The sequence below is a fragment of the Mandrillus leucophaeus genome, unplaced genomic scaffold, assembly GCF_000951045.1.
Source record: "Mandrillus leucophaeus isolate KB7577 unplaced genomic scaffold, Mleu.le_1.0 Scaffold51, whole genome shotgun sequence".
Taxonomy (NCBI): domain Eukaryota; kingdom Metazoa; phylum Chordata; class Mammalia; order Primates; family Cercopithecidae; genus Mandrillus; species Mandrillus leucophaeus.
Genome location: NW_012105475.1, coordinates 1872359 through 1898042, shown reverse-complemented (window position 1 = coordinate 1898042; position 25684 = coordinate 1872359). Strand labels below are relative to the sequence as shown.

Below are 25684 nucleotides of genomic sequence, written 5' to 3'. Positions count from 1 at the left end.
GATTCCACATTCAAAGTTAGCACCGGCTGGAGCAATCTCATCTTTCTATGAATGAAGAGGACATCTCTACAAGATCAGTGAAAAACAGCCAGACTGTACAAACCCAATAGGAAATCCATTCAGGAACCTTGACATTCACTTGCTGGATTATTAAGGCAATTTAAATTAAAAATAAAGAAAATCATCAATGGATGTGATGGATGGGATTTCAGAAAAACGCAGCAAAGAAACATCCCAGCAGCCAAAGTCAGTAGCAGAACCGTTCAGCACTTTCACAAATTGCATGTAAAGTAGTTTTAACTGAATTGGGAGACTTAAAATTGTTCTAACACAAGAGGGAGGAAAAACTCAGCCAGGGAAAGAAAGCTCCCACTGGGCAAAGATGGAAATAATCTTGAACAGATTATTGAAAAAATAATTTTACCTGTATTTAAAAGATCCTGGAATCATGCTTATGAACGCTTCCTCAGTGATCTTGTGTGGTGCCTTATTTAAGCAGACCCCCACCCCCCAAAAGAGCAATCATCACAAATGTTAATTTTGCAAAGGAGCAGTAAGTATTCAGAATCCTGGCGCTGGAAAACAACCGATCATATTTCAATCACCAGCCATATAACATCCGCTAACAGCACCTAGCAGATCTAAGGAGATCATGTGTCATTTAAAGATTTTATAAAGCCCTGGTGGAGACACAGATTTGTAGGTATCTGATGTCTCCACCTGCTTTTTTACTATCTGTACATACATTAGTTTGTCAGCTCTTTCAGTCTCACTAGCCATTATTTAGAGGAGAAATAAAATCACAGATACTACCCCTTCCTCTCCCTACCACAAAAACCATCCAAATCAACAACACTCTATTATCAAATACAAAGTAATAAAAGAGTTATACCCAAACCTGGTCAGTCCTTCCATTTCTTGAAACTTGCACACAAACTGAAGAAACCCACTCAGCCTTAAAAAGGTCGATCATTTTGCTTTCCTAAAATTTCATCTCTGGGAGTGCTTTCCTTCTCGGTCTGTCTTGCTCTCTCTCTCGCTCCCTCTGTCTCTCTCTCTCCACTTCTACCGGGGAGAGAGCGTTTTGTTTCCCTTTTCCTGTTTCTACGGCTGAATGAATGCAAAATACACGGTTTGAAGGGCTTTTTCTTTTAGGTTAACAGTTGGAAATCTAAAATCTTGCTCTTCTGAATGGCTTTACATGTCAGTCACTCGACATACAACATTTACATAAAGAGGCATAAACGGAACCAAGATTTCTGCTTTTTAAAAGCAAAAACAAAACAACAACAAAAACTACCTTTTATTCTATCTCTGAACCTCTTCCTATTTTATTTATTTAACTATTAAGCACTTACCCTGAGATGTGCCATAAATGCTTTATTCCAAATGTATAAGAGCCAACCACATCTCAACTGAGAATTAAACAGTTTTAATGTCTTCAAATCCATGTTCCTGCTCCCAACCCTAATACAGACAGTCACTGGCAGCGGTACAATAGTTCTAAACAGCAGACATCTGATTCTTGACATTTAAAAATAACAATATTGGAAAAAAAGGAGTCCCTTTTTTATTAACTACAGACAGCTTGTCAGTGAGCACATATCACTCCTAATATAATTGACCGTATTAACTGGGACTTGCAGTGATTTCAAGCTACAGTATTTGATTCCTAAGTCAATGTCAGGCAGAGGCTAAATACCTATGGACTTCTCATTTTCTATAGAATCATGGCAATGACCTACATTAAGCTAATTCTAAGTGATAATTCTGCAAAGAGAGAAGCAGAGGTTTGCTAGTATTTAGACTTTATTATTGGTGATTATTAATTTCATCTTTGTTAGTCTTGAATTAAATTAGGGACATAATCAGTTGTTTCATTGTTAGTCTGATTTCACATCCGCGCCCTGTTAACTTCTCACACGCATATGAGGTCAGATGCACACATACATTTACCACAAAACAAATCAGGTAATAGAAGAAAAAATATGCACTCATTTCCATTACTGAAGCATATTATGGAGTTGGACAGATTTGGGATCAAGTGCTAGCTCCCCACTTACTGTTTATGTGTTCCTGGGCAAATGAGTTCAGCATTTGTGCCTGTTTTGTTGTCTATAAAACTAAAGTAAATAATACTCTACAAAGTTGTTTTGAGTACTTAATGAGATATACCCAGTTTCTGGCACATAATAGATATTTGATATACACTGCTTCCTTCCTCTGCTTTGTATTTGGAGGAGGTAGAGATTGGGTGTAGTAAATGAACACAGACTTTGACGGCAGAGAAATCAGTTTTGACCCAGCATGTTGCCACATACTAGCTGTGTGTCCTTGGGCAAGTTACTTAACCTAATTTACAAAAACTTAGGTTCTTCGACTGTGAAATATCTCTAGAATTTTAAAGAGCAAATTAGATAACATCTGAAAAACATATAGTAGGCATCTCTGAAATGAGAGTCCCGGGACTTCCAGCTCTTGACAATAGTTCTAATTAGTACTCCGACACATGTAATTTGAGAGTTTGAAAATGCGTACTGAGATCATATATCTTTTGGAGGAAGTGCCTCATTTTCTAGCAGAGGAAGGAAGTCCAGAGAGCTGAAAGAATGTTTCCAGGTCATGTTACTAGTTAGCGGCAAATAAGGACTAGAATGCTCTTGGAACTAGTAGAATAGTGCTTTGCCTACTAAATCTCTAATACTGAAGTTAAATCCATTTATAAATCCAGCTTCAATATTAGTTGGCAATTAAGGCAATAGAACTGAAAAAGAAAAGAAAAAAAAAGAACTCCAAAGAAACTCTTTCCCTCTCTGTTTTCCCAAATTTACTTCTAAGAATGAGCCTATAGATGAAAGTGTTCCCTTGGAACGGCTGGCGCGGGGGCTAACCCCATCTTCCTCAGCAGACCTTGCACGGGATGGCAGATCCTCTTTTCATTTCCTAGAAGCAAGAAGGGAGCAGCAGCCCATTTCTCAGGAGGTATTTTCTATTCTCCTCTGATCCCATATGAATGTATGGCTCTCTCTTCCCTTTCTTTACAGCATCTCTTCAGCCTCAGCACATGGTTTGGGAGGTGTACACTGGTTTACATTTAATTCATTTACTAACATACTACCTCCCCACATTGAAATATAGATTTTTTCCCCCTAGTTTAAAAGCCTTGCATAAAATAGAAATTTAATAAATTCAACATCTATTAATAAGGATTATCTTGGAGTTTAGTTTATATTTAAAAGGTTGAACTAGCTTGGTTAATTATTGCCCAATGTAGGACAGAATATGTTAAACTATTTTCAACGTTTCAGTAATTTCAGAATTAAAAACAAAGGTGCTTTGGTGTCAAAGACAGATTAGCTATTACTCTGGGGAAGAAGGGAGGTAAAAGGGATTAATACGAGTATGTATGTGATCCATTGTAATGAATGTTTTAGTTCTGTATGACGGGTAATGTATAAATGGGTGTTTTATTTGTTTTTTCTTTATATCTTTCTGTAAGCCTCAAATGTTTCATTAAAAAAATGGCTTAAAGAAGGCAAATAATTTGAAAATAGAATTCTCAAATCTTTTAGAAGGAGATCCAATAATGCTACTATACTAAATCCCATACTTAAGCCTTTAAGATTTCATTCTGATTTTACTGAAAAACTTTAATAATAATATGCTTATTTTAAAGATTTTATTTTCTTCTTGCTCACCATTTTTCATGCCTTTGATTTCAGGTCTGTGCTAGGGCATATTAGAAAGAGTTTGGCTTTGTCATCAAACAGACCTGAGTCTAAATCTCAGTTGTACAACCTCCAGAACGTGGGACTTTAAATCACTTGATATTTCTAAGTGTCAGTTTCTTCTCTCATAAAAATACAGTATTATTACATTCAGTAATCTCAGGATTATTACAAGGACTAAATGAAATACGAAATGTGAACACATTTGCTATAGCATCTGATACATAGTAGATTTTCAATTAATATCACTTTCCTTCTTTCTTTCCTTATCCTTCCACGTTTTACCACTACCTGAGATTGTGACTCCAAAAAGGTATAAAAAAGAAAGAAAAATGAACCTAAGGTAGGAAGAATGTAGGCATACAGGCAAATATAATGAAAACATTTCATTACTAATGAAGACTTATGCTAGATCCATACACAGCATCCTTTACTCTGATACTTCTCATCTAATCTCATCATTACTTACTTAAGTACAGGTGTTTTTTTTTTTTTTTTTTGTTCTTTCAATTTGTTTTGTTTTTGCCATTGGTCATAGAATTTTTGCAGACAAAATGTGTGGTACTCTAGGGTTTTTATCTCTTTACTCCTTACTTTTTTCAAGACAGATATCCTTACCGAAATACTTTACTTTCAGTGGTGGGTGAGCTTTACGTTCTTAAAGAGTTTCTAGAGCTTTCAGTTGCAACCTTCATAATGGCCATTTCTCCAAGTTAAGAGACTGGGTTCTGGTCCCACCTCTGCCACATGCTAACGGTTTAACTCACTAAGTATTTACCTTTCTTGGTGTCTACTTCTTCATCTGCTAAGTGGATTAAATGATTCTTTGAGCTCAGAAATTGTTATAGTTCTTGATAACTTATTAACATGTAGCAACCTTACGGGAAATTAGGCAACACGACCTTCAGTGGGAAACACGGACCACGTTATTGTGTGTTGTGTGTGAAAACTGTCCATGTGCTGCTGCTTCTTCTGAACTCCAAGAACAGGCTCTGGCACTGCCCTTGTCCAGGGATTGCCAGCTTGGGGTCTTCTCAGGGATTGGTGGAGGCATTCCCAAGGGAGCCAGATTTGCCAGGAGTTGAAAGGGAGCAAAAAAGATGAACTCCTCGAAGGAAAAATTTTTCTTTGTATTTCTTCTTAAGGTGGGAGTGTAAAATGGGAGTGGGTATGTTATACTTTTATAGCTCAGTAATTTTTTTTTTTTAAGATGAGGCTACCAGGAGAGAACAGAGAAGAAAAGACACTTCGAAAAAGGAAAAGATGAGAGTCCTCCTTATGGAAAAATGTGTCTTGGGAAAAATTACAATACTACAGCAAGGAGGTAGGGAAGAAGAAGACCTCTCTCCTATATTTTTATCCGGGTAACATCTGGTTTCAGTGCACTGGAGGAAAACATAAGGAGACTGTGGCAGGGAAGAGCAGCCTGCCGTGGCTCTGTAGGTGTGTGGGATTTACACCCTGACACTAACTGTATTTTACTTCTCTGATCCTTCCTCCTTTTCCTCCTCCTCTCTGTTGTCCTGGGTCTCTGCAGCTGTGTTTGTCAGGTCCCCAAACTGGCTAGCTCCCCACCTCCTCAGGGCACAGGGTGTCTTCCTGATTTGCTGTGCCCTTGGGGTGGAAGCTTAGGTGGGGTGTAGTTACTGATGGTGCTGGTGATGACCATCGCAGTGTTCTAACATAGCTTCAGGCAGGATTTCACAATGAAAACCACCCCACAACCCTGACTAGATTTAAGGAAACTCTTTCCATAATTCAAAAGATCATCGTTGACTTTTGAATTAGAGAAAGGTGGACTTATTTTAAAATTCTCTGTAGACTTCCCTTTCCTCTCTTTCCCATCCTATGATCCCTCACACAGAAGAGGAACGCCATAATAACTCGTTGCCTTTCCATAGGCGTGCTTTTCAAAGCACTTGGATATATAGTATCTTAAGATAACCCGATGAGGTCGGTAACACTGGGTTCTTTGCATTTTCCCCACATGAGCAATTCGGCACAGAGATGCCAAATAATTTGCACAGGTTCATATCTTAATAGAAAATTCAGAGTAGTGCCAAGACTAGAACCAGGAGAAATGCCCACACAAGCATGCCAGGTACTACTTCTAAGCCTCCATCATAGACAGAAATGGTACCTGCAAGTACTGGCAGGAGCGTTCTTGCTGACACGACTCGGACTTCACCATGGCCTGGTCCATGTTCACCGAGGCCTTCTGGTAAACCTCCCGGGCCCGGCTCACGGTGAGCGTGGAGGACCAGGCGCTCTTCTTCAGCAGCGGGGTGTCCAGGGTGACCGGCAGGTTGGCGCAGGTGGAGCACTTGACGTCGTTGTTGCTCCGGGAGGCCTTCACCGCCTGCTCGCTGATGGTGTTGTAGGCCTCCATGAAGTACTGTGAGGCCGAGCGGTCGGGGCACCTGCCCATGGTCATCACGCCCGAGGGGGTGTGGTAGATGCACATGTCACCATCCAGGTTGTCGTCCGAGCTCCACCAACCCGGGGAGGTGCTGGGCCGGGCTTTGGGCTCCGCGCGCCGCTCCTTGCTCTTGCTGCGCTTGCCATAGCGCGCCGCCTGCGCCTCGTCGGGGCTGGCCTTGCCCCCGTTGACGCTGCCCTTGGACGGCCCCTCCAGGGAGTGCGACTTGGTGAAGAGCTTCTGGACCGAGTGCACCAGGTGGCGGATGCGGCCGGGGCTGTCGCTGCGGTGCTCCACAGCCGTGCGCTTGTACTGCAGAGTGTGATAGCCATCGCGGCTGAGCGGCAGCTGCCGCTCGAACTGGTCCAGCAGGTTGGCGGGGATGCGGTTCGCCTTGGTGGCCAGGGTGCGGGGCACCAGGGCGCACTCGTCCTTCAGCTCCTGCTGCGAGGTGTAGTGCCTGCGGGGGAAGGTGCTGCTGGCCAGCGGGTCGCTGAAGGGGCCCACGCACTCAGCTTGGAAGGAGTTCCGCTGGGTGTAGTACGGGTGGTCCGCGGGGTGGTGCTCCACCGGGCTCAGCAGGTAGGGCTTGCGGTCCGAGTGGTGCGACAGCGAGTCACAGGCCGAGTCGCAGGTGACCCCGTGGTGATGGCTGCGGCTGCCCGATAGCCCTTTCATTGCGGACGGCGAGCAGCCACCGGGGTCATGGACACCCGGGAGTCAGGTTCCAGACCCGTCTCGGGCAGAGATCTGGGGGAATGAAGAAGAGGGCAAAGTCGTTAATATTTCTCTTGGAAATTAGGTATTGCACTTCACAGGGTCTTGCTTTGTTGCCCAGGCTGGAGTGCAGAGGCACCATCTCTGCTTCCTGCAGCCTCCACATCCTGGGCTCAAGCCATCCTTCCACAACAGCCTCCTGAGTAGCTAGGACTACAGGCAGGCACCACCACGCTTGGCTAATTTTTCGTAGAGACAAGGTCTCACTATATTGCCCAGACTTGGTCTCGAACTCCTGGGCTCAAGCGATCCTCCCACTTTGGCCTCCCTTAAGCGCTGGGATTACAGGCGTGAGCAACCCTGCAGGCCTGGTATTGATCTTTTGAGGGTGCCATCTGCGACTGTGTTCATTTTTGGCAGAACTTATCAGTGTCCCTAAAACCAGCTTGAATGCATTATTGGAAAAGCTTTGTCACCTCTGTGGGGCAGGAAAGCTGACTCCGAAGCCTGTAGGGAGAGAAGGGGGAGGTAAAGCTAGAAAACCAGAAAATGGAGGTCGGGCGCGGTGGCTCATGCCTGTATTCCCCACACTTTGGGAGGCCCAGGCGGGTGGATCACCTGAGGTCAGGAGTTTGAGACCAGCCTGGCCAACATGGTGAAACCGTCTCTACTAAAATACAAAAATTAGCTGGGCATGGTGGTGGGTGCCTGTAATCGTAGCTACTGGGGAGGCTGAGGCAGGAGAATTGCTTGAACCCGGGAGGCGGAGCTTGCAGTGAGCCGAGATGGCCCCACTGCACTCCAGCCTGAGGAACAGAGGAAGACTCCGTCTCAGAAAACAAAAAACAAAAAACAAACAAAAAAAAGAAAACAGAAAACTAGGAAAAGGAAACTATATTTTTAAAAAGGCAAATTGTTTTTAAATTATTTGAAAGAATAACTCTCCTCCCCTCTATGACCACAATAACTGGATGTATCTTTCTCTTGATTCTTGGGTCTTACTTTTTGTTTCTTTTTCTTTTTTTGAGACGGAGTTTTTGCTCTGTCGCCCAGGCTACAGTGCAATGGCACGATCTCGGCTCACTGCAACCTCTGTCTCCCAGGTTCAAGTGATTCCCCTGCCCCAGCCTCTAGAGTAGCTGGGATTACAGGAGCCTGCTACCATGGCTGGCTAATTTTTGTATTTATGAGGTTTCACCATGTTGGTCGGGCTAGTCTCTACATGTTAATCATTAAAGATAGAACCAGAGAGGGGCTCCGTTCCTCTGGGAGACCTTTGCTGGTTCTCCTAGCAGAGAGAATTAGTTACTGTCTTCTGTTTCCACCATATCTGAAACGAACTCCCCAGAACCTACAGAGTTGCTTGCTTCAGGATCTCTCTTCCAGCTTACATTCCTTGCCACCGAGTCTATTAGTCACCTCATGTACCCCCACCTAGTGTCGATCCAGCCATGTAAGCACATAATAATAGCACTCCATAAATGTGAATGAAAATGTGAGTTAAAAAACAAGATAAGCCAGGCGTGGTGGCTCACACCTGTAATCCCAGCACTTTGGGAGCCCGAGGCGGGTGGATCACGAGGTCAGGAGATCAAGACCATCCTGGCTAACACGGTGAAACTCAGTCTCTACAAAAAATTAGCCAGGCGAGGTGGCGGGTGCCTGTGGTCCCAGCTACTTGGGAGGCTGAGGCAGGAGAATGGCATGAATCCAGGAGGCAGAGCTTGCAGTGAGCCGAGATCATGCCACTGCACTCCAGCCTGGGTGACAGAGCAAGACTCTGTCTCAAAACAAAACAAAACAAACAAACAAACAAAAAAAACAACAACAGGATGACTAACAGAAGCCAATGGCACCTCATATCTTTAGGATATATCTGTCTTCTGTTGCATACTTTCCTTTTTGAATTCTGTAGGAACAACTGCACCACACAAACAATCCCCCCAGGTTACTCAGAACGGGAAAAAGAAAAGACATGGCAAATAAATCAGAAATGTAGAGGAAAATCTGCCCAGGTGTTTCTGTCAATCGAGGGTCAAGAGCTTTCTCTAAACAAACTGAGAGAACAAGTAAGCGTGACTTGGCTAATTTGAGGATCATGTATCTCTTCTTCCTAGTTTAAGGTTTCTGGTTGAAGATTTATGCACAAGACCAGGTGTGGTGGCTCATGCCTATAATCCCAGCACTTTGGGAGGTCGAGGTTGGAGAATTGCTTGAGCCCAGGAGTCTGAGACAAGCTGGGAAAAATAGTGGGACCCAGTCTCTACAAAAAAAAAAAAAAAAAAAAAAAAAAATTAGCTGGGAGTGGTGGCGCATGCCTCTAGTGCCAGCTACTCAAGTGGGGAGAGGATTGCTTGAGCCCAGGAGGTTGAGGCTGCAGTGAGTTGTGAATGTACTGCTACACTTCAGCCTGGGTGACAGAATGAGACCCTGTCTCAAAAAAAAAAAAAGTTAATAGACGATGGCAAAATGACCAAAGGATGGCCCTTGAAAAGTTCTTGGGGACATGAGTGAAAGACCCCAGACCTAATAGCTCAGCCTCAGGAAAAAGTCACTCATGCATATCCCATGTAGGGTATCTCAGTCCATTTCCAAGCTCGGATCTTCCGGAGCTTTAGTAACTAACAGAGGCTGCTATTCCACCAGGGCAGAGTATTTTCTTTGGACTCTAAAACAGTGTTAGAGTCAGTGCCTGACCAAGTTCCTTCTGACAGCCTGATTTTCTTTCAAGACTTCCTACAATACAAAAATTGCCATATAAAGAATCATCTTGGAAAGCCAACGTGACTCTCTAAAACATCACTAATGTCATTTCAGATATTCCTAGAGAGATAGAAAAATGGTTTAATTAAGAAACAAAACACAGGGCTGGGTGCGGTGGCTCACGCCTGTAATCCCGGCACTTTGGGGGGCTGAGGCAGGCGTCTCACCTGAAGTCAGGAGTTCAAGACCAGCCTAGCCAACATAGTGAAACCTCATCTCTACTAAAAATACAACAATTAGCTGGGCATAGCGGCGGGAGCCTGTAATCCCAGCTACTTGAGAGGCTGAGGCAGGAGAATTGCTTGAATCCGGGAGGCGGAGGTTGCAGTGAGCCAAGATCGTGCCACTGCACTCCAACCTGGGTGACAGAGCAAGATTCCATCTCAAAAACAAACAAACAAACAAACAAAACAAACAAACATATAAAACACCCACACTAGGCCTCATGAAAAAAGATTTTTGAGAGGCCAGGTCTTGTCTATTCCATGAGACATACTGCATCTAGGAGCTCATGACAATGTTGGCAATCTCTATCCATGCTTTGTGAAGCTCCTTTCTTCCCCCTGTCTCCCAGTTTCTGGACTGACCATTCAGGGATAATGCTGAAAGGTTTTAATCAGTACAGTCACTCAAAATTGGTTAGTCTACTAAATTATGAGGTCCTTAAGGGTAGGGACTATGTTTCACCCACCCAGTATTTAGTAAAGTGTTATCCTAGTGGATAGTGGGAATCAAGTTAGTAGAATATTTACTCAATAACTTAATGCATTAATGCAACATTTCCCAAAGTGGTTCATGTTGTGATTCAGGTAGCAACTGTTTAATGAAAACATGACTGTGTGGCAAAGGCCAGGCTGGGTGCGGCCAAGGAAACATACCCAATAGCTGGGGGGACCATTCCATCGGGGTGACCATTCCAAAGACTAGTAGTTTTCAGAGCAATGCAGGAAGCAGGCTGGTGAACACCTCCTCTGACCTGTATACCTTTGACTTCTAACTCTGCACCTCACTGGACAATATCATACCTTCTGCTGTTCTACCTGTCTGGAAGTAGTCTGGGGAGTTTGCCTGACCTGCTGACTACAGGATGCTTAGACAGAGGGCAATCTGCCTGGAGGAGAGAGAGAAACTGACTTTTGAAAGGACAACAAAGGTATTCAGGACTTACGATACCAGTGGATAAGGAAGAACCAATAGGTAAAAACATGTCCACTGGTGAGAGACTAATGAAACAGAACACCTTGGGACTGCTTTGTATGAAGTTATGGTCCTAAAAGTAGGCTGTGGCAAGGAAGAATGTAAGAGGGTGAAGTATGTGTTTTTAGCAAAACTGTGGCACAAACTAACTTAGATGCAAAAAATCCATTGCATAAGAAAGTCTCCCCCTATAAACCAGGTTCCACTGAGGACATTTTTGCCTTTCAAATATAGATGTAAAAAGCAAAAACAAGATTCTATTAGGATTAGAGACACATACTAAGTTTTATGATCACATATAGTAGAATCTCAAAATATAAAATAATACGGGATAATATTTCGAACTTTCCTTCTCAAGCAGTTGAGTCTTGGGTAGATATTTTCTGCTAAATAAAATGTGAAACTGGCAAGAGCTGAAAACATGAATTATACATGTTTATTCCAAAATATACAAGATTATTTTAATCAGGTATTCAGTATTTAATTATCTTTAATATGTGAGCAACATTCCATGCAAGATGATGTTACCTGAGGACAAGCAGAGCAAACGAAGAGTTTTTTAAGGCCACTAATGATGATTTAAGTTAAGTGATGTAACCGATGATAATTTCTGTAAATTAATCATACACAGTGTGATTTTTTACTAAAATTTAACTGGGCTATTTTCACCACAGGACAAGCACCTCTATTTTCTTGGAGGGTAACAAATTGCATCCAGAATAAATAAGCTAACGTTCCTCCTTCCTTACTTATATTTGTAAAAGAGATATTGAGATCTTGATCTCTTTTTCTCTGTGATGTGGGAAAATAAGGTCATAACATGGCAATAAACATTTCTAAATGCTAAATCTATCTTTCTGGTCAAGGCCAAATACACAACTTAATACCTTGGCCCTTTCTATAACAAATCTTACACTCTCTTCTATCTTGTCATTTTAAAATGAAAATAGGGCAGTTTGTGATCATAAAAGAGAACACATTCTGTGACTTCCTGGTGAGCAAGGGAAAATGATCTAAAATCCTAAGGCCACTGGCAATGGCACCTACTGTGGAGGTCCTGCTCTTCTTTCTCTCATTCTTCATGTTCCTCTTGCCTTACTCTTAAACTCCCTTTCCAGCACATTTATCTCTTTTTCCCCCCTCCTAATTAATGTTTATAAGTTGTATCCATGGGCACCACTTGCTCCCACCTATGGTGTGACCAACAGCGTCATTAGAAAGCATTAATTGAACATCCCTTCCTTGTCTGCTGCTGCAAAGATGACCAAATGCCTACAGTGAATCCCTAGTGGCCAGAGGGCTTATGATATATTGTGAGAGCCATGTCATAAGCCCTTTGGCCACTAGGGATTCAGTGTATGCATTTCATGACCTAGCCATGAAAAAACGTGAAAAGAGATAAATAACAATTCTCATTCTTCTATGCATTCTTGAAAAAAGAGGATGCCAACCTCTTAATTAGACTTTGATGATAACAATTTCTGGAAATAGGGAAATTGCCTTTCAGGCCTTGTTCTTTGAGCAAGGATGGGGACTGTGGTCAACATGTCTTCATGAGGGTTTCTATGACTACCAGTGATTATCTCTAATTTTTTCTTGTTCACTGTGACTTCAACATTCTGTTTTATTATTCTTCTAAGTTCAATTTTACCATTGTGCCATGACTCCTGATTTTTTGGCTTGGATAATTTGTTGACGCTGTTTGTGACCATGAGACAAGCTCAGAGTGTGAGATGCACAGTTTTTCCAGAGTTTCCACACCTGGAGCAGAATTATTACTGTCCAGATGATGACCAAAGCAAGAATAATCCAGCACTGTAAAGGAAATTTTCAAGGTAGGTAATTTATTAGACCCAAGGAAAACACAAACACACCACACATTAGAAGACGCTGACAAAGGGGAAATAGTCTTGCAAAGCTGGCAAGTCCTTATTCCATTTTGATTTTTGTGCATGTCTTTATTTAGAGCTGCTTTTCTTGATTTTTCTTTACATGCAGAAATAGGAGCATACTGAGGGTCCTCCCGTGTCTTACCGCATGAGGATGGACAGGCAGGCAATCACGACTTACTTTAGAAAGACAGTGGTGGACGCTGCCCAGGAGAACGGGGGCACTGTGTTCTTGTTTGAGGAGATATCAGGAAGAGGAAATCTCCATGAATCTTTTCAGGGTCAAGCTGTCTTAAATTTTTTTTTTTGAATTTTTGTGGGTACCTAGTCATGTATATATTTCTGGGGTACATGAGATATTTTGATACAGGCATATAATGTTTAATAGTCACATCAAGGTAAATGGAATATTCATCACCTCAAACATTTATCCTTTTTGTTACAAACAATCCAATTATACTCTTTTGGTTGTCTTTAAAAGTGCAATTAGATTATTATTGACTATAGTCACCCTATTGTGCTATCAAATACTAGAGCTTATCATTCATTTGGCCTTGCATCTATTTTTTTTGTACCCATTAATCTTCCCCACTCTCCCACCTCAGCAGCACCCCCTTAACTACCCTTCCCAGCCTCTAAATGATCATCCTTCTACTCTCTATCTCTCAAGTCACCTTTTTGGCATCCCTCCACCTGCCTGAAGCTTGTCCATGCTGGGTTATAACATTCCACTAAAGAGAAAGAAAGGATTCTCTTGTTGAAAAGTACAAACAGCCCTGAACAGTGACTACATTTTTCAGTCTGCCTAGATGTGCCTGGGTGACTAATGCCGGCTAACGGAATATAATTTGAAATGGCATGTGCAATTTCTGGAAAACATCTCTAAAGTGAGGGGCATACCTTTCTTTACCCTTTCTGGGTAAAGAAAAGCAGCTGTTGGGGCTGGGTGAATAGTGATCTTTACCTTGAGGTGGAAATTACAGTTTGAGGATTAGAGAACCAAAAGATGAAGGTTCTGACCTACAGTGGGGTGCCATACCAGCCCTAGATGTGCACCTCTGCATTTTGTTTAGTTGAGAGAAAAACAGACCTTTATCTTGTTTCCTTATCAAGTAAAGGAAGGGCCTGTGTTGGCCCCATAGGAAGCCAGAGTCCCATGCTATTGAACCACGTGGCAACTTTAGCCAAGGGCTCTGCAGAGGGAATATGTGTGGAGAGAGGAGACAAAAGAGCTTACAGTTATTTTGCTTTCTGTAATTTTGTGCACTAAACTGTGCATCTGCACCTGTTCCTAAGTAAAACAGGTAGTCCAGGCAAAATCTTGAGATCCCTGGTGAAGCTATGTCAGGATGTAGCACTGTATTTGCAGGTGGTGGGAGTCCATTAGAGGAATTTAAACAAGACAATGGCATGGTCACACTTGTACTAAAGATTTCTCTACCTGTAGTTAGAGCATACATGTGGGAGTGGGGAGGCGCAGAAAGATCTCAAAGAAGCAATGATTTCTTGCAAGAGCAGTTTATGAGAGAAGACTGGAAGAAAAGAAGGAGTATGCCAAGAGAGGGGGACAATGTCCTGGCAAGCTACGGCAGTGTCTCCTGATTCAGGCCTCCTTGCCCACACATGTATGCTCCAACCACAGTCTGAACACATACATGACATTTTTTTTTAGACAGAACAAAATTAATTTTCCCATTTACTTATAATAAATCCCAATTCTACAGAGATTGAGAATGATGAATGCCCAACAGACTGATGATTTTAAATTATTACTTTTTAAAATCAGAAAATGGTTCTTACTACTAAAAAATGAAACCATGGCACTTTTGGGTAAAAGTAAACAGAAAATGGCCAGGCTCGGTGGCTCACGCTGTAATCCCAGCACTTTGGGAGGCCAAGGTGGGCGGATCATGAGGTCAGGAGATCGACACTATCCTGGCTAACATGGTGAAACCCTGTCTCTACTAAAAATACAAAAAATTAGCCAGGTGTGGTGGCGGGCGCCAGTAGTCCCAGCTACTTGGGAGGCTGAGGCAGGAAAATGGTGTGAACCCAGGAGGCGGAGCTTGCAGTGAGCCGAGATCGTGGCCACTGCACTGCAGCCTGGGCGACAGGGTGAGTGAGACTCCATCTCAAAAAAAAAAAAAAAAAGAAAAGTAAACAGAAAACTTAACAGAGGTGAGAATGTGAGTTAACGTTGTCCAAATGCCTACTGTTTGGATATTTTCTGACCATCTGAAATTGTACCTGCAGAGGATAACTGAAAGTCATATTCTTTCACTTTTCCAGGCTTCCTTACTTGAAGATTTTCATGTGTTGTATACTTAAAATTATACAAGTACTATTAGAGCACCTTTGAATAAGCACATTCTGAAATATACCAATTATATTACGCAAAGTACAATGCTGAGCCATTTTATAGATGCAGACTGTATTTTGGCTTTTCATTAACATTGATTGCTATCCTAATCATCTGCAGTTTGATTTTGTCTGTGAATACCTCTGTCAATCAGTCTGCTCCTACAAATAAATGCCTTCAGAGGCATTTCCTTTTCAAAAGATATGGTATTGTTAAAAAAAAAAAAAAAAAAAACCAACGACTCAACTCAGATCTTCTCCAATTTGGTCACAGTAGGCAGCACAATTACAATCACCCGCGTCTCCATACAAAGCTTTTAAAAAGTGGTTTCATAACAGTTTTTGAGAATAAAAAGGTGGAAGGTAGTGTTCTTTGAGAAATGATTAATAGGTCATCATTTATATTGGTGGCTGAGCAAAATGTCATAGGACTTAGGAAGTGATTTTTATGTGAAGATAATCCAGGCAGTAAACGATAAAATCTCCTAATGTTATTTTGGACTGTCAGCGTTCAAAGGTGCCTGTGCTGACTCTATGAGACCTCGGAGATATGCTTCCTATGGAATTGTTCTTATTTGGATTTCCAGGAGAGGGTTGGTTATCTCGCTAAATGGACAGATGAATTCCCCTGGGAGCCAGCTAGGAGAATGTGGTTACCTTGACCAGCCATGGACCAGTGCCCTTCAGGACGTGCTGCAGCAGGGGGATAGCCTGTCTTATAGGGGTACAATTGATGGGAGTAGAATATTCACAGAGAAGAGAAAAACCCATCAGTGTTTACTCCAAAAAAAGTTGGGAAAAACTTGCAAACTACTGATAAATCTAGGAGAAAGAAGAAATGATGACAGAATAAAGCCGTTTAATGGTACCTAAAGACAGCCATGATGGAAGATGGGAAAAACACAAAAACAATGACAATCAAAACAATACGACAACACAACTTGAAAAGAAGCAGTGGAAATAGCCTCTGATGAAGCCAAGTTATTTTTGTCCAGACTGCTCATGACTAGCTGAGTAGTCTTGTGAACATGTTCTGGCACATTCTAGACAACTTGCTTTACAGCCAGACTTTATATATACAAACACGCATATACATATATTTACCTGAATCAAATTTTCTCTTATAAAGTCTCTTTCTTTAAATGCTGTTGCTGTTCTCACCAACTTTGCTGTACAATCTACTTTCCTGAATGCTGAGACCCCAGAAATGCAGACACTAAGCCCGTTTGTGGTAGCTGTTCAGCTGACACCTGCTTTTGGGAATTTCTTCCCTACTCACAGCATCTCCTGACGACACTGTGGCCAGGACTGTTGAAGGCGATCACTACATTCTCTGAGCTGATGGAAGACTGGATTCAGGGGCATCCATGCAGAGCCTTCACTGAGCTAATGAGATGCTCACTTTGGGAAATTTAGGTGCGGATGTTCCTAGAATCACTGGACTCTGGTGAGCTTATCTTCAAGGTCAAGTAAAGGAAGGGCCCACGTCGGCCCCACTGGAAGCCAGAGTTGATGCTACTGAACTGTGGGGCAGCGTTAGCCATGGGCCCTACAGAGGGAGTGTGTGTGGAGGCAAGAGAGGAGCCAGTTCAGAGTCCATGGAACCCCAGGGAAAGACACAGACAGCAGCTGCCTAATGGCCTTGTAGGTCTAGTCAGGCCTGGCTCCCTGCTCAGAGGGTGAGACTCTGTGGTCACATGCAGCAGAACCAGGGCAGGCCCACAAAACTTACTCATCCAAGTAAAGGGGACCCTCCTGCCCAGTGGGTAACTGCAAGCATACAGAACCTCCACCGCTGTGGTCTACATCTAAGCGGGGCCAATGTGAATCAGTCTCCGAAGCGGCCCCAACAGAACTGGCTAAGTTATCCTCATACAGTTTTCTACCTATTGAAGTATTTATTGGCTTGGATAGAGTATGCACGCTAATTCAGACTATACATACACTCTTTGACAACTATCATCAATGCCTGCATGAGAGAGCAGTGGTCAGATACCACGTAGGAAGTGAGGAGGACAATCTCTGCAATCGGCTGTTTTCAACATCTTACAGAGTCTTTCTCCTTCAGTGAGTTTGGCCTGCCCTGACCTCTGCAATAGTTGCTGTTACTGGGAATTAGATTTGTAATTCCTCAAACACTGCCCCTTCCTCCTGCTTCCGTCTTCCCATCATTTTTAAAGTGCCTTATTCTGACTCTTTACACATCTAGGAATCTGACCCTTCTAACTTTTTTCATTTTGGAACTGGTTTTTATTATCTTTTAGAATTCTATACCCAGTCTTAAATTTTAAACAAACAAATCCACATCCAGTCAACCTTCTGAAATATGCTTTTTGCTGTGATACAGAAGGAAGTATGATGACATTGTTTCTGGATTAAAGTATTTTTGTTTGTATTAAATTTTATTTATTTTAGAGACAGGGTCTTGCTCTGTCACCCAGGCTGCAGTGCACTGGCATAATCATGGCTCACTGCAGACTTGAACTCCTGGGCACAAGTGATCCTCTCATCTCAGCCTCCCAAAGTGCTGGAATTATAGATGTGCACCACTGCACCAGCTTATTTCTGGATTAAGTTTTGGCAGATAAGAGTGTTGGTTTGTAAGGTATCAGCCAAATAGTCTTTGCCTGTACTGAGCATGAAGTCAAATCAAATCAATACATGTGACTTTAATTCAACAATTATTTATTGAATAGCTATTATTACATGCAGTGCACTGGGCACTGTAGCAAAAATTGAAAATTTTTAACATTATACCTTCAAATTCCTGCCTCATAAGTTTTCTTGTTCCCTCACTCCCACTTTTCCTGCCCTCTGATGGTTCTCATGATAGTTTATTCCATTCACTGGTTCCTCAGCTCTGCCCTCTTCTCCCATTCTATCCATTCCTGGTGGTCTTCACTTCCTCCCTTGCCAGCCTAGGAGAGACAGTAGATCAAACATATTTTTTTTCTAGCCCCCTCAGGTCCCTTGCTGTATGATCCTTCTACCTCACTCACTGTGGACAATATACACCAAGGACTGATTCCATTGTCCTTCTGTTTTTCCACACAGAGGCTGCTGAGTGTCGCTGGGGATGGGACTGGTGCCATGGCAAATTCCCAGTGTCCACTCTCGGCTCTACTCCCAAAGCTGATTAGGAATAGTATCATGGGTCTCCTGGTTCTGTTCCAGCTGTCCTAAGCCCTCGAGTCTACTCATTATTTCTCATCTAGACTTGGTTGGAAAAACAAAGTAGTAACCAATAAATGTCAAGTGAATAAAAATGGAATGGTCTGTGCCTCTAGGAATCATAACTAGATACCAGGCACGTGTTGTCCACTTTAAATGCATGATCTCATTTCATTGTCAAACAACCCAACATGGTAGGGACTAATCTCTGGATAAGAAAGCAGACTTTTAAAGAGGAAATAACTTGTCTGAGATAATATATTTAGTAATTTTTAAATTTTTTTAGAGATAAGATCTCGCTCTGATGCCCAGGATTATAGCTCACTGTAACCTGGAACTCGTGGGCTTAGGGAATCCTCCTGCACAGCTGGGATTACAGGAATGTGCCGCCATGCCTGGACAATTTTTTTCTTTTCTTTTTCTTTTTTTTGTAGAGATGCGGGTCTCACTATGTTGCCCAGGCTGGTCTCCAGCTCCTGGCATCAAGCAGTACTCCTACCTCAGTCTCCCAAGGTGCTGGGATTAGCTCCTTGAGCCACCGTACCCATCCGGTTACTACATTTTGAACACAGCATGTTCTTAATCACTAGGCCATAATGACTGTTCTTATCACCTCTAAAACACACACACACACACACACACACACACACAGTCTATTTCATATTGCTAACAGTATCATTTGTAATGTAACGTTTGTTACCTGATTATGCCATTCTTTCACTTTAAATTCTTCTCAGACCCTCTATACTTTTTCAATACTACTAAGACTTTGAATGTGACTCAAGGTGGGAGGTTTCCTGACCTGGCCTCCATCTGCCAGACAGCCCTGTCTCCCCATCCCATACTCCACACAGCTCAGCTCCAGTGACGCTGGGCTCCTTGTATTCTTCCCCACATGCCACATTCCCCATTGATTCTGCGTTTCATGCTCTCTAAAATACTCACTTCCAATCTCCGTACAAATTCTTATTCCTTCTTGAAGAGTAGGTACAAATATAGCCTCCTTCTTAAAATATTCCCTGACTAAAGGAATCATGGAAATGATAGGCCTCATCTAATTTACAATCTAGTTGAGAAAATAAATCACATAAACGTGAACAATCAGCAAACAATACAAGTCAGAATCTAATCAAGTGCTAGATTGTATGGTACATGTCGCATATGTAATGCACCAAGTAAAAGGCTTTGGAAAAAAAGAAGTCAAGAAGATGCAAGAGTTAAGGAGTGAGAAAACATCTCAATTCAGGAGGTGTAGCTGGCTCAGAGCAGCATACTCTTCAAAGACAAGGTTTTTAGGACAGCGTGCAATTCCTGTTCCATATTTTGTTCAAATCTAACCACTTCCTTTCTCCTCTGGCTTTATATATATATGTATATAAATATATACAAAATATATATATTTAATTTTTTCATAGGTTTAGGGATACAAGTGCAATTTTGTTAGATTGTGTAGAAGTAAAGGCTGGGCTTTTAGTGTAGCCATCCCCTGAAAAGTGTACATTGTACCTATTAAGTAATTTCTTATCCCTCACCACCCTCCCATGCTTCTGATTCTCCAATGTCTGTTATTCCATTCTTTATGTCCATGTGTACACATTATTTATCTCCTAAGGGAGAATATGTAGTGTTTAACTTTCTTTTTCTGAGTTATTTCACTTAAGATAATGGTCTCCAGCTCCATCTATGTTGCTGCAAAAGACACGGCTTCATTCATTTTTATGGCTAAGCAGTATTTCATGGTATATATATACCACATTTAAAATGCAATCATTGCCGGGCATGGTGGCTCATGCCTGTAATTCTAGCACTTTGGGAGGCCGAGGCAGGTCGATCACCTGAGGTCAGGAGTTTGAGACCAGCCTCGCCAACATGGTGAAATCCCGTCTCGACTAAAACAATACAAAAATTAGCTAGGCCTGGTGACGGGTGCTTGTAATTGCAGCTACTCCGGAGGCTGAGGTAGGAGAATTGCTTGAACCCGTGAGGTGGAGGTTGCAGTGAGCCGAGACTGCACCACTGCACTCCAGACTGGATGACAAGAGCGAAACTTAATCTCAAAAAATAGTAATAATAATAATACTAACTCAATCATCTATTGGTGAACACAGGTTGACTCCATGACTTTGCAATTCTGAATAGTGCTGCAATAAACATGAGTGCAGGTATCTTTTTCTTTAGGTAGACACCCAGTGGTGGGATTGCTGGATCAAATGGTAGTTCTACTTTTAGTTCTTTAAGAACTCTCCATACGTTTTTCATAGAGGTTGTACTAATTTACATTCCCACCAAAAGTGTATGGACATTTTCTCATTTCTCCATATCCTTGCCAGCATCTGTTATTTTTTGATTTTTTTAATGATAGCCATTTTGACTGGTGTAAGATGGTATCTCACTGTGGTTTTAATTTGCATTTTTAATTTGCATTTTTCTGATGATTAGTGATATTGAACATTCTTTCATATGCTTATCAGTCACCTGTATGTCTTGTTTTGAAAAATGTCTGTTCATGTCCTTTGCTCACTCTTTAATGGGGTTATTTGGTTTCTGAAATTGTTGAGTTGCTTGAGTTCCCTGTATATTCTGGATATTAGTCCTTTGTCAGTTGCATAATTTGCAAATATTTCCTCCCATTCTGTAAGTTGTCTGTCTGAGTATTTCTTTTGCTGTACAGAAGCTTTTTAGTTTAATTGAAATCCCATTTTTTTTTTTTGGTTGCATTTACATCTTTGAGGTCTTAGTCATGAATTCTTTGTCTAGGCCAACATCCAGAAGAGTTTTTCTTAGATTTTCTTCTAGAACTTTTATACTCTTAGGTCTTACATGTAAACCTTTAAGCCATCTTGAGTTAATTTTTGTGTACACTGAGAAATAGGAGTCTAGTTTTCATTCTGCACATGGCTATCTAATTTTCTTAGCACCATTTATGGAATAGGGTATCCTTTCCCCAGTGTATGTTTTTGTTTACTTTGCCAAAGATCGGTCATCTCTGGGTTTTGTTTTTTGTTCCATTGATCTATGTATCTATTTTTATGCTAGTATCTTGCTGTTTTGGTTACTATAGCCTTGTTAGTATAATTTGAAGTCAGGTAATGTGATGCCTTTAGCTTTGTTCTTTTTGCTTAGTATTGCTTTTGCAGTTTATGCTCTTTTTTGGTTCTACATGAATTTTAGGATTAAAAATATGGACTGTTTCATGAATTTGCATGTCATCCTTGTGCAGGGGTCATGCTCATCTTCTCTGTATCATTCCCATTTTAGTATATGTGTTGCTGAAGCGAGTACTCCTTTTACTTTTTTATTGCCTTCCATTTCTACCTCTGATATGATCTTTGATGATACTATTCAGATGCTGGCCAGATTGTCTGAGAGCTACAGACTTGACCTCCTCGTCTGGCCCTTTCAACTGCTCTTAGATGTTAAGCCACTAGTCTATGTAAGGGAACTATACAAAACAGGCATTTATACTTGCTATGGTTTTTACTGTCGAGACGTTGCCTGTCTCAGCAAAGATTGACTTCTGAATTTACCATGTGGTAAATCCCTCTCAGGTGTCAGTATTAACAAAACTGTGTGCTTACCAACTGTCTTTAATCGTGCAGGTGCTATTACTCTTGTAAGATGAGCATGTTTCCACTTCGAGCAGTGTGTGCTCCACCAGCTTGAATACCAGGAAAGTTATCAGGAAAAGCTATGGCAAAATCATGATGGTTTTAGTACTTTTCCATTTTTATTCTACTATCATTGTATTTCCCTTGGATGTTTATTCCATTCACACACACACACACACACACACACACCCACCCCACACACACAATCTCATAAACCACTTTAATCCCTTGTGGAAACAAATTGTAGTAGAGGTAGCAAATCTATATCCAGATACCTCTGTATTATGTAAAATATGTCAATATGCTTTTTCCCTCACTTGATATCATCCGTTGACTGTTCTCAAACTCAAGTGTGCATCAGAATCAGCTGGATGTCCCCAAGGCACAGATGCATCTGATAAATGTTAGCCAAATAAATACATGAATGGGAATTTTCCTGCTCGGGAAACAAGATATGTTCACGGGAAAAGTTTGATAATTTATAAGTAAGATGACTATTTTTGTACTGAGAATAATGCATCGTTAGTGCCGGCACCGTGCAGAGCGGAACCGCTGTGCTGATCAGGAAGGACTGGAGTAGCGGCTAATGAAGACCGCTAAAGCCTGCTTTGCTGTTTCATCCACAGCACACAGGCCGCATCTGTCCTGGGGCTCATTTGTCCATCTTCCCCCTCCTCCGCAGTTAGAGTCTCCTAAACTACAATGGCAATGACTGAAGAAACTGTGGTTGAAAAGTCCACACCAAATTCTCTGTATGTCACTGAAGACAAGGACATTTTGCGTAGAACCTGGCTGCTAATCCACTCTTGTCATGAGGGAAGATTTTTTCTCTTTCTGTAGTGAGCAACAAGGCCACTCGGTAAGATACAGAATTATCTCACTAGTATTTTTGAATCTAGAAAAATACAAGCTTTGCTTTTTAATGGGCTTATTACACGTATGTGCTGAAAACTTGATATACGCTCCTTCTCATGCTTGCGAGTGTGACGTGGTTTCTTCCCTTTTCACAGATGAAGAAAGTGAGGTTCATGGAAGTTAAATAACTTGCCCACAGGGCACAACTAGATGGCAGCTAAGCTAGGACTTCAACTGAGGTCTGTGAGACTTAAAGCACCTGCTCTTCCTGCTCCTCAATAGCTTTCCTGCTAGGCACCAAGAGACTCTAGGCTGCCAGGAACATCACAGCAGGGACCACTGTCAATCAGTGGATCTCCACAGTCTTTCAGACTTTCTTTTGAAGAAAGATTTAGCTGCTAAAAGAAAAGATGAATATACAAAAAGGATAATACTACTGTATTTCATCATATTGCCTCGTTTTAATACAAGAAGACTCATCCAGCTTAAACATTTGATGTCTAAGAAGCTAACCAGCAAGCTGCCCTCTGGGAATGCATACCATCAGGTATGGATCAGTGGTCCTGAGATCATGTTCATAAATCAACAGCTTTCTACAAGCTGTCAAGACTCAGAACACGGTACCCCAAAGTATGGCACCTTGGTGTGCCGAGTACTATGGACTGAAGGACATCGGAAAGGTCTCAGAAGCAATGTCTCTTCGACCTTCTCCCAACCCCCTGTGTCTCACCTGTCTTTCTCCCATGAAGTGAGTCCTGGCAATCAGAATTCCTCTTTGCCAAGGCATGTCACAGAAACTAGAACCCTCTCCTCCAAGGGAAGCCGTGAAACCCAGAAAGGTCACTCTGCCTTCCCCCTTCTCCCTTGAAGACCTTCATTCCAGAGGGGCCCTGCCCCATATTCAGGAGGGTTACACAAAGGGGTTAAGAAGAATTTGAATAGTCAGGCCTTGCTAGGTTCCCTGTTCAGTCTGTCAGCATTAGATCACACCCTTTAGTCCATCACATTTCTACACTGCTGTCCATTCTTCGTCAAACCGAAGAATAAAAAAAGCTTTCCCTGGGTCTTAGGGTCTTCATTTCTGAGGAGTCCCATGTCACATAAAACTTTGGTTACCTTCATTATGCTTTTCTCTTGTTAACCTGTCTTTTGTTATAGGAGTGACCATTATGATAGGTGAGGAAAGATATCACACATTTCTGCCCCTACAAAGCCAAAAATGTTGGCTTAGGAATGCTGCTAAGCTCAAGGCCACAGCTACTCACAACCTTTTCTCTCCACTACCAAGACCTGTAGATACAATGTGAATAATTTTAACCTTGATATAGAAGTGAGCCAATGCAGACAATAACTTCTCAGATATCCACAAAAGCTAGTTACTAGCATCCATGTATTCTTTCTTTCCCCAACAAATATTTATTCAGCATCTACTAAATGACAGGTGCAGTTCTAGGGAACAGGGGTTCAGTAGTGAACACAATTCCAAAAGTCCATGGCTTCATGACAATTACATTCTTGTGTTGGGAGACAGACAATAAACAAACACATTGTGTATAAAATGTTGATGACGGTATCATGTTTTAGGTGATGAGATATTAACTGCCTTCTGTAAGTAATCTTTCATAAACTCTTTGCTGACTTGGAGGCATTGAAAGTTTTACAAAAATATTGGCTTATTGATTAAAGAGGAAGTATGGTAAAATTTACACTCATCACAGGTTGAGTATCCCTTATCCAAAATGCCTGGGACCCACAAGTGTTTTGAATTTCTGATTTTTTCAGGTTTTGGAACATTTGCAATTTACTTTATTTACAGGTTGAGCATCCCAAATCTGAAACTAAAATGCAAAATGCTCCAATGAGAATTTCCTTTGAGTTTCATGTTGGTGCTCAAAAAGCTTTGGATTCCACAGCATTTTTGATTTTGGATTTTTGTATTTGAGATGCTTGACCAGCAATATGTTCCAGAAAATATTAGAAAAATGGATGTGTCTCTGTGGTAAACCCTGTCCTAGGCATCTTACATGTATTATCCCACTTAATTATCACCACAGGCCTAGGAAGCAGGTAGTTTTATTATCTTCATTTCCCAGAGGAGGAAAATGAGGTACAGGAAAGTTAAATAATTTACTTGTAGTCAGTCCAGGAAGTCAGACTCCAGAACTCACAGTAGGCACCACTACACTGTCAATGACAAAGTTGCCTTTGTCACTCAACACAATGATGGGATGTTACCAAGGTTGCAGCATATGGCTGCATAAATTGCATACAGCACAGCTGGGGATGGGGCTGGCGAGCTGACCTTGTTTGGTGCAGCAGATCTGTTGCTTTGCTGTCACTGATGTGCAGTTAGGCAATGTCCTTTAACTTGAATATACCTTAACGTAAGCATAGTAAGAAGACACCGGAGAAAAATCATGCTTTTCAACACGAACTAGAAATAAAATTATTCATCTATTATTATTTTCCAATAAGACAATAATTGAAACCATGAAAGCCATGTATATTCCAGAGACATGTACATAGGCTGACTATATACATCATCTACACTTTAGATAGGCCATTTAAAGTAAAGGATGCTTGCAATTTGGAGGAAATATGAACTTCTCCATACAAAATGCTCACACCTCTCAGCTTAACCTGGAGCTTCCAATTTCCGTGTGGCCACTCCTCACCATCTGCTTATGTTGGCACAGGGTGGGAGGCAATTCACTTCATTCAGGAAGGCGTCCTACACTACACTTACGAGCAAAGACCTGCAAGCCAGGTGAAGGAAATAAGGAAGCGGAAATGAACCCACAGTAAACACTTCACTGGGTGGCGTCCCATGGGCAGTCTGCATGGACGGGTGTTTGTCTAGTAACCCCCACCCATGGCCGCTTTTCCTCTGACTGCTGGAGGGGTTTGCTTCCTTTACCCAAATCTGTGTCGGGAAAAACTCCACTGAAGTATGGTTTTAAGTTTCTTCTCCCAGACAAA

At 41.8% G+C, this 25684-nt stretch overlaps 1 protein-coding gene and 1 long non-coding RNA gene across 7 annotated transcripts in view; one reads left to right on the top strand and one right to left on the bottom strand.

Annotated features, from left to right (window-relative positions):
• Window positions 1-25684, bottom strand: part of DLGAP1 (discs, large (Drosophila) homolog-associated protein 1) — a 703239-nt gene that overhangs the window by 414954 nt on the left and 262601 nt on the right. For 2 of the 6 annotated variants that reach the window (XM_011996318.1, XM_011996317.1), the window contains exon 3: window positions 5869-6897. In XM_011996318.1, the coding sequence (XP_011851708.1) occupies window positions 5869-6825 (957 nt within the window). In that variant the 5' untranslated portion in view covers window positions 6826-6897. Of the gene's footprint in view, window positions 1-898; window positions 1051-1358; window positions 1507-5868; window positions 6898-25684 lie in introns of those variants that run through there. The other 4 variants (XM_011996319.1, XM_011996324.1, XM_011996322.1 and 1 more) reach the window with 2 other exon arrangements.
• Window positions 4938-23770, top strand: LOC105551165. The gene is made up of 3 exons (XR_001007829.1): window positions 4938-5052; window positions 22477-22709; window positions 22861-23770. It is a non-coding gene; the product is annotated as an uncharacterized LOC105551165 (long non-coding RNA).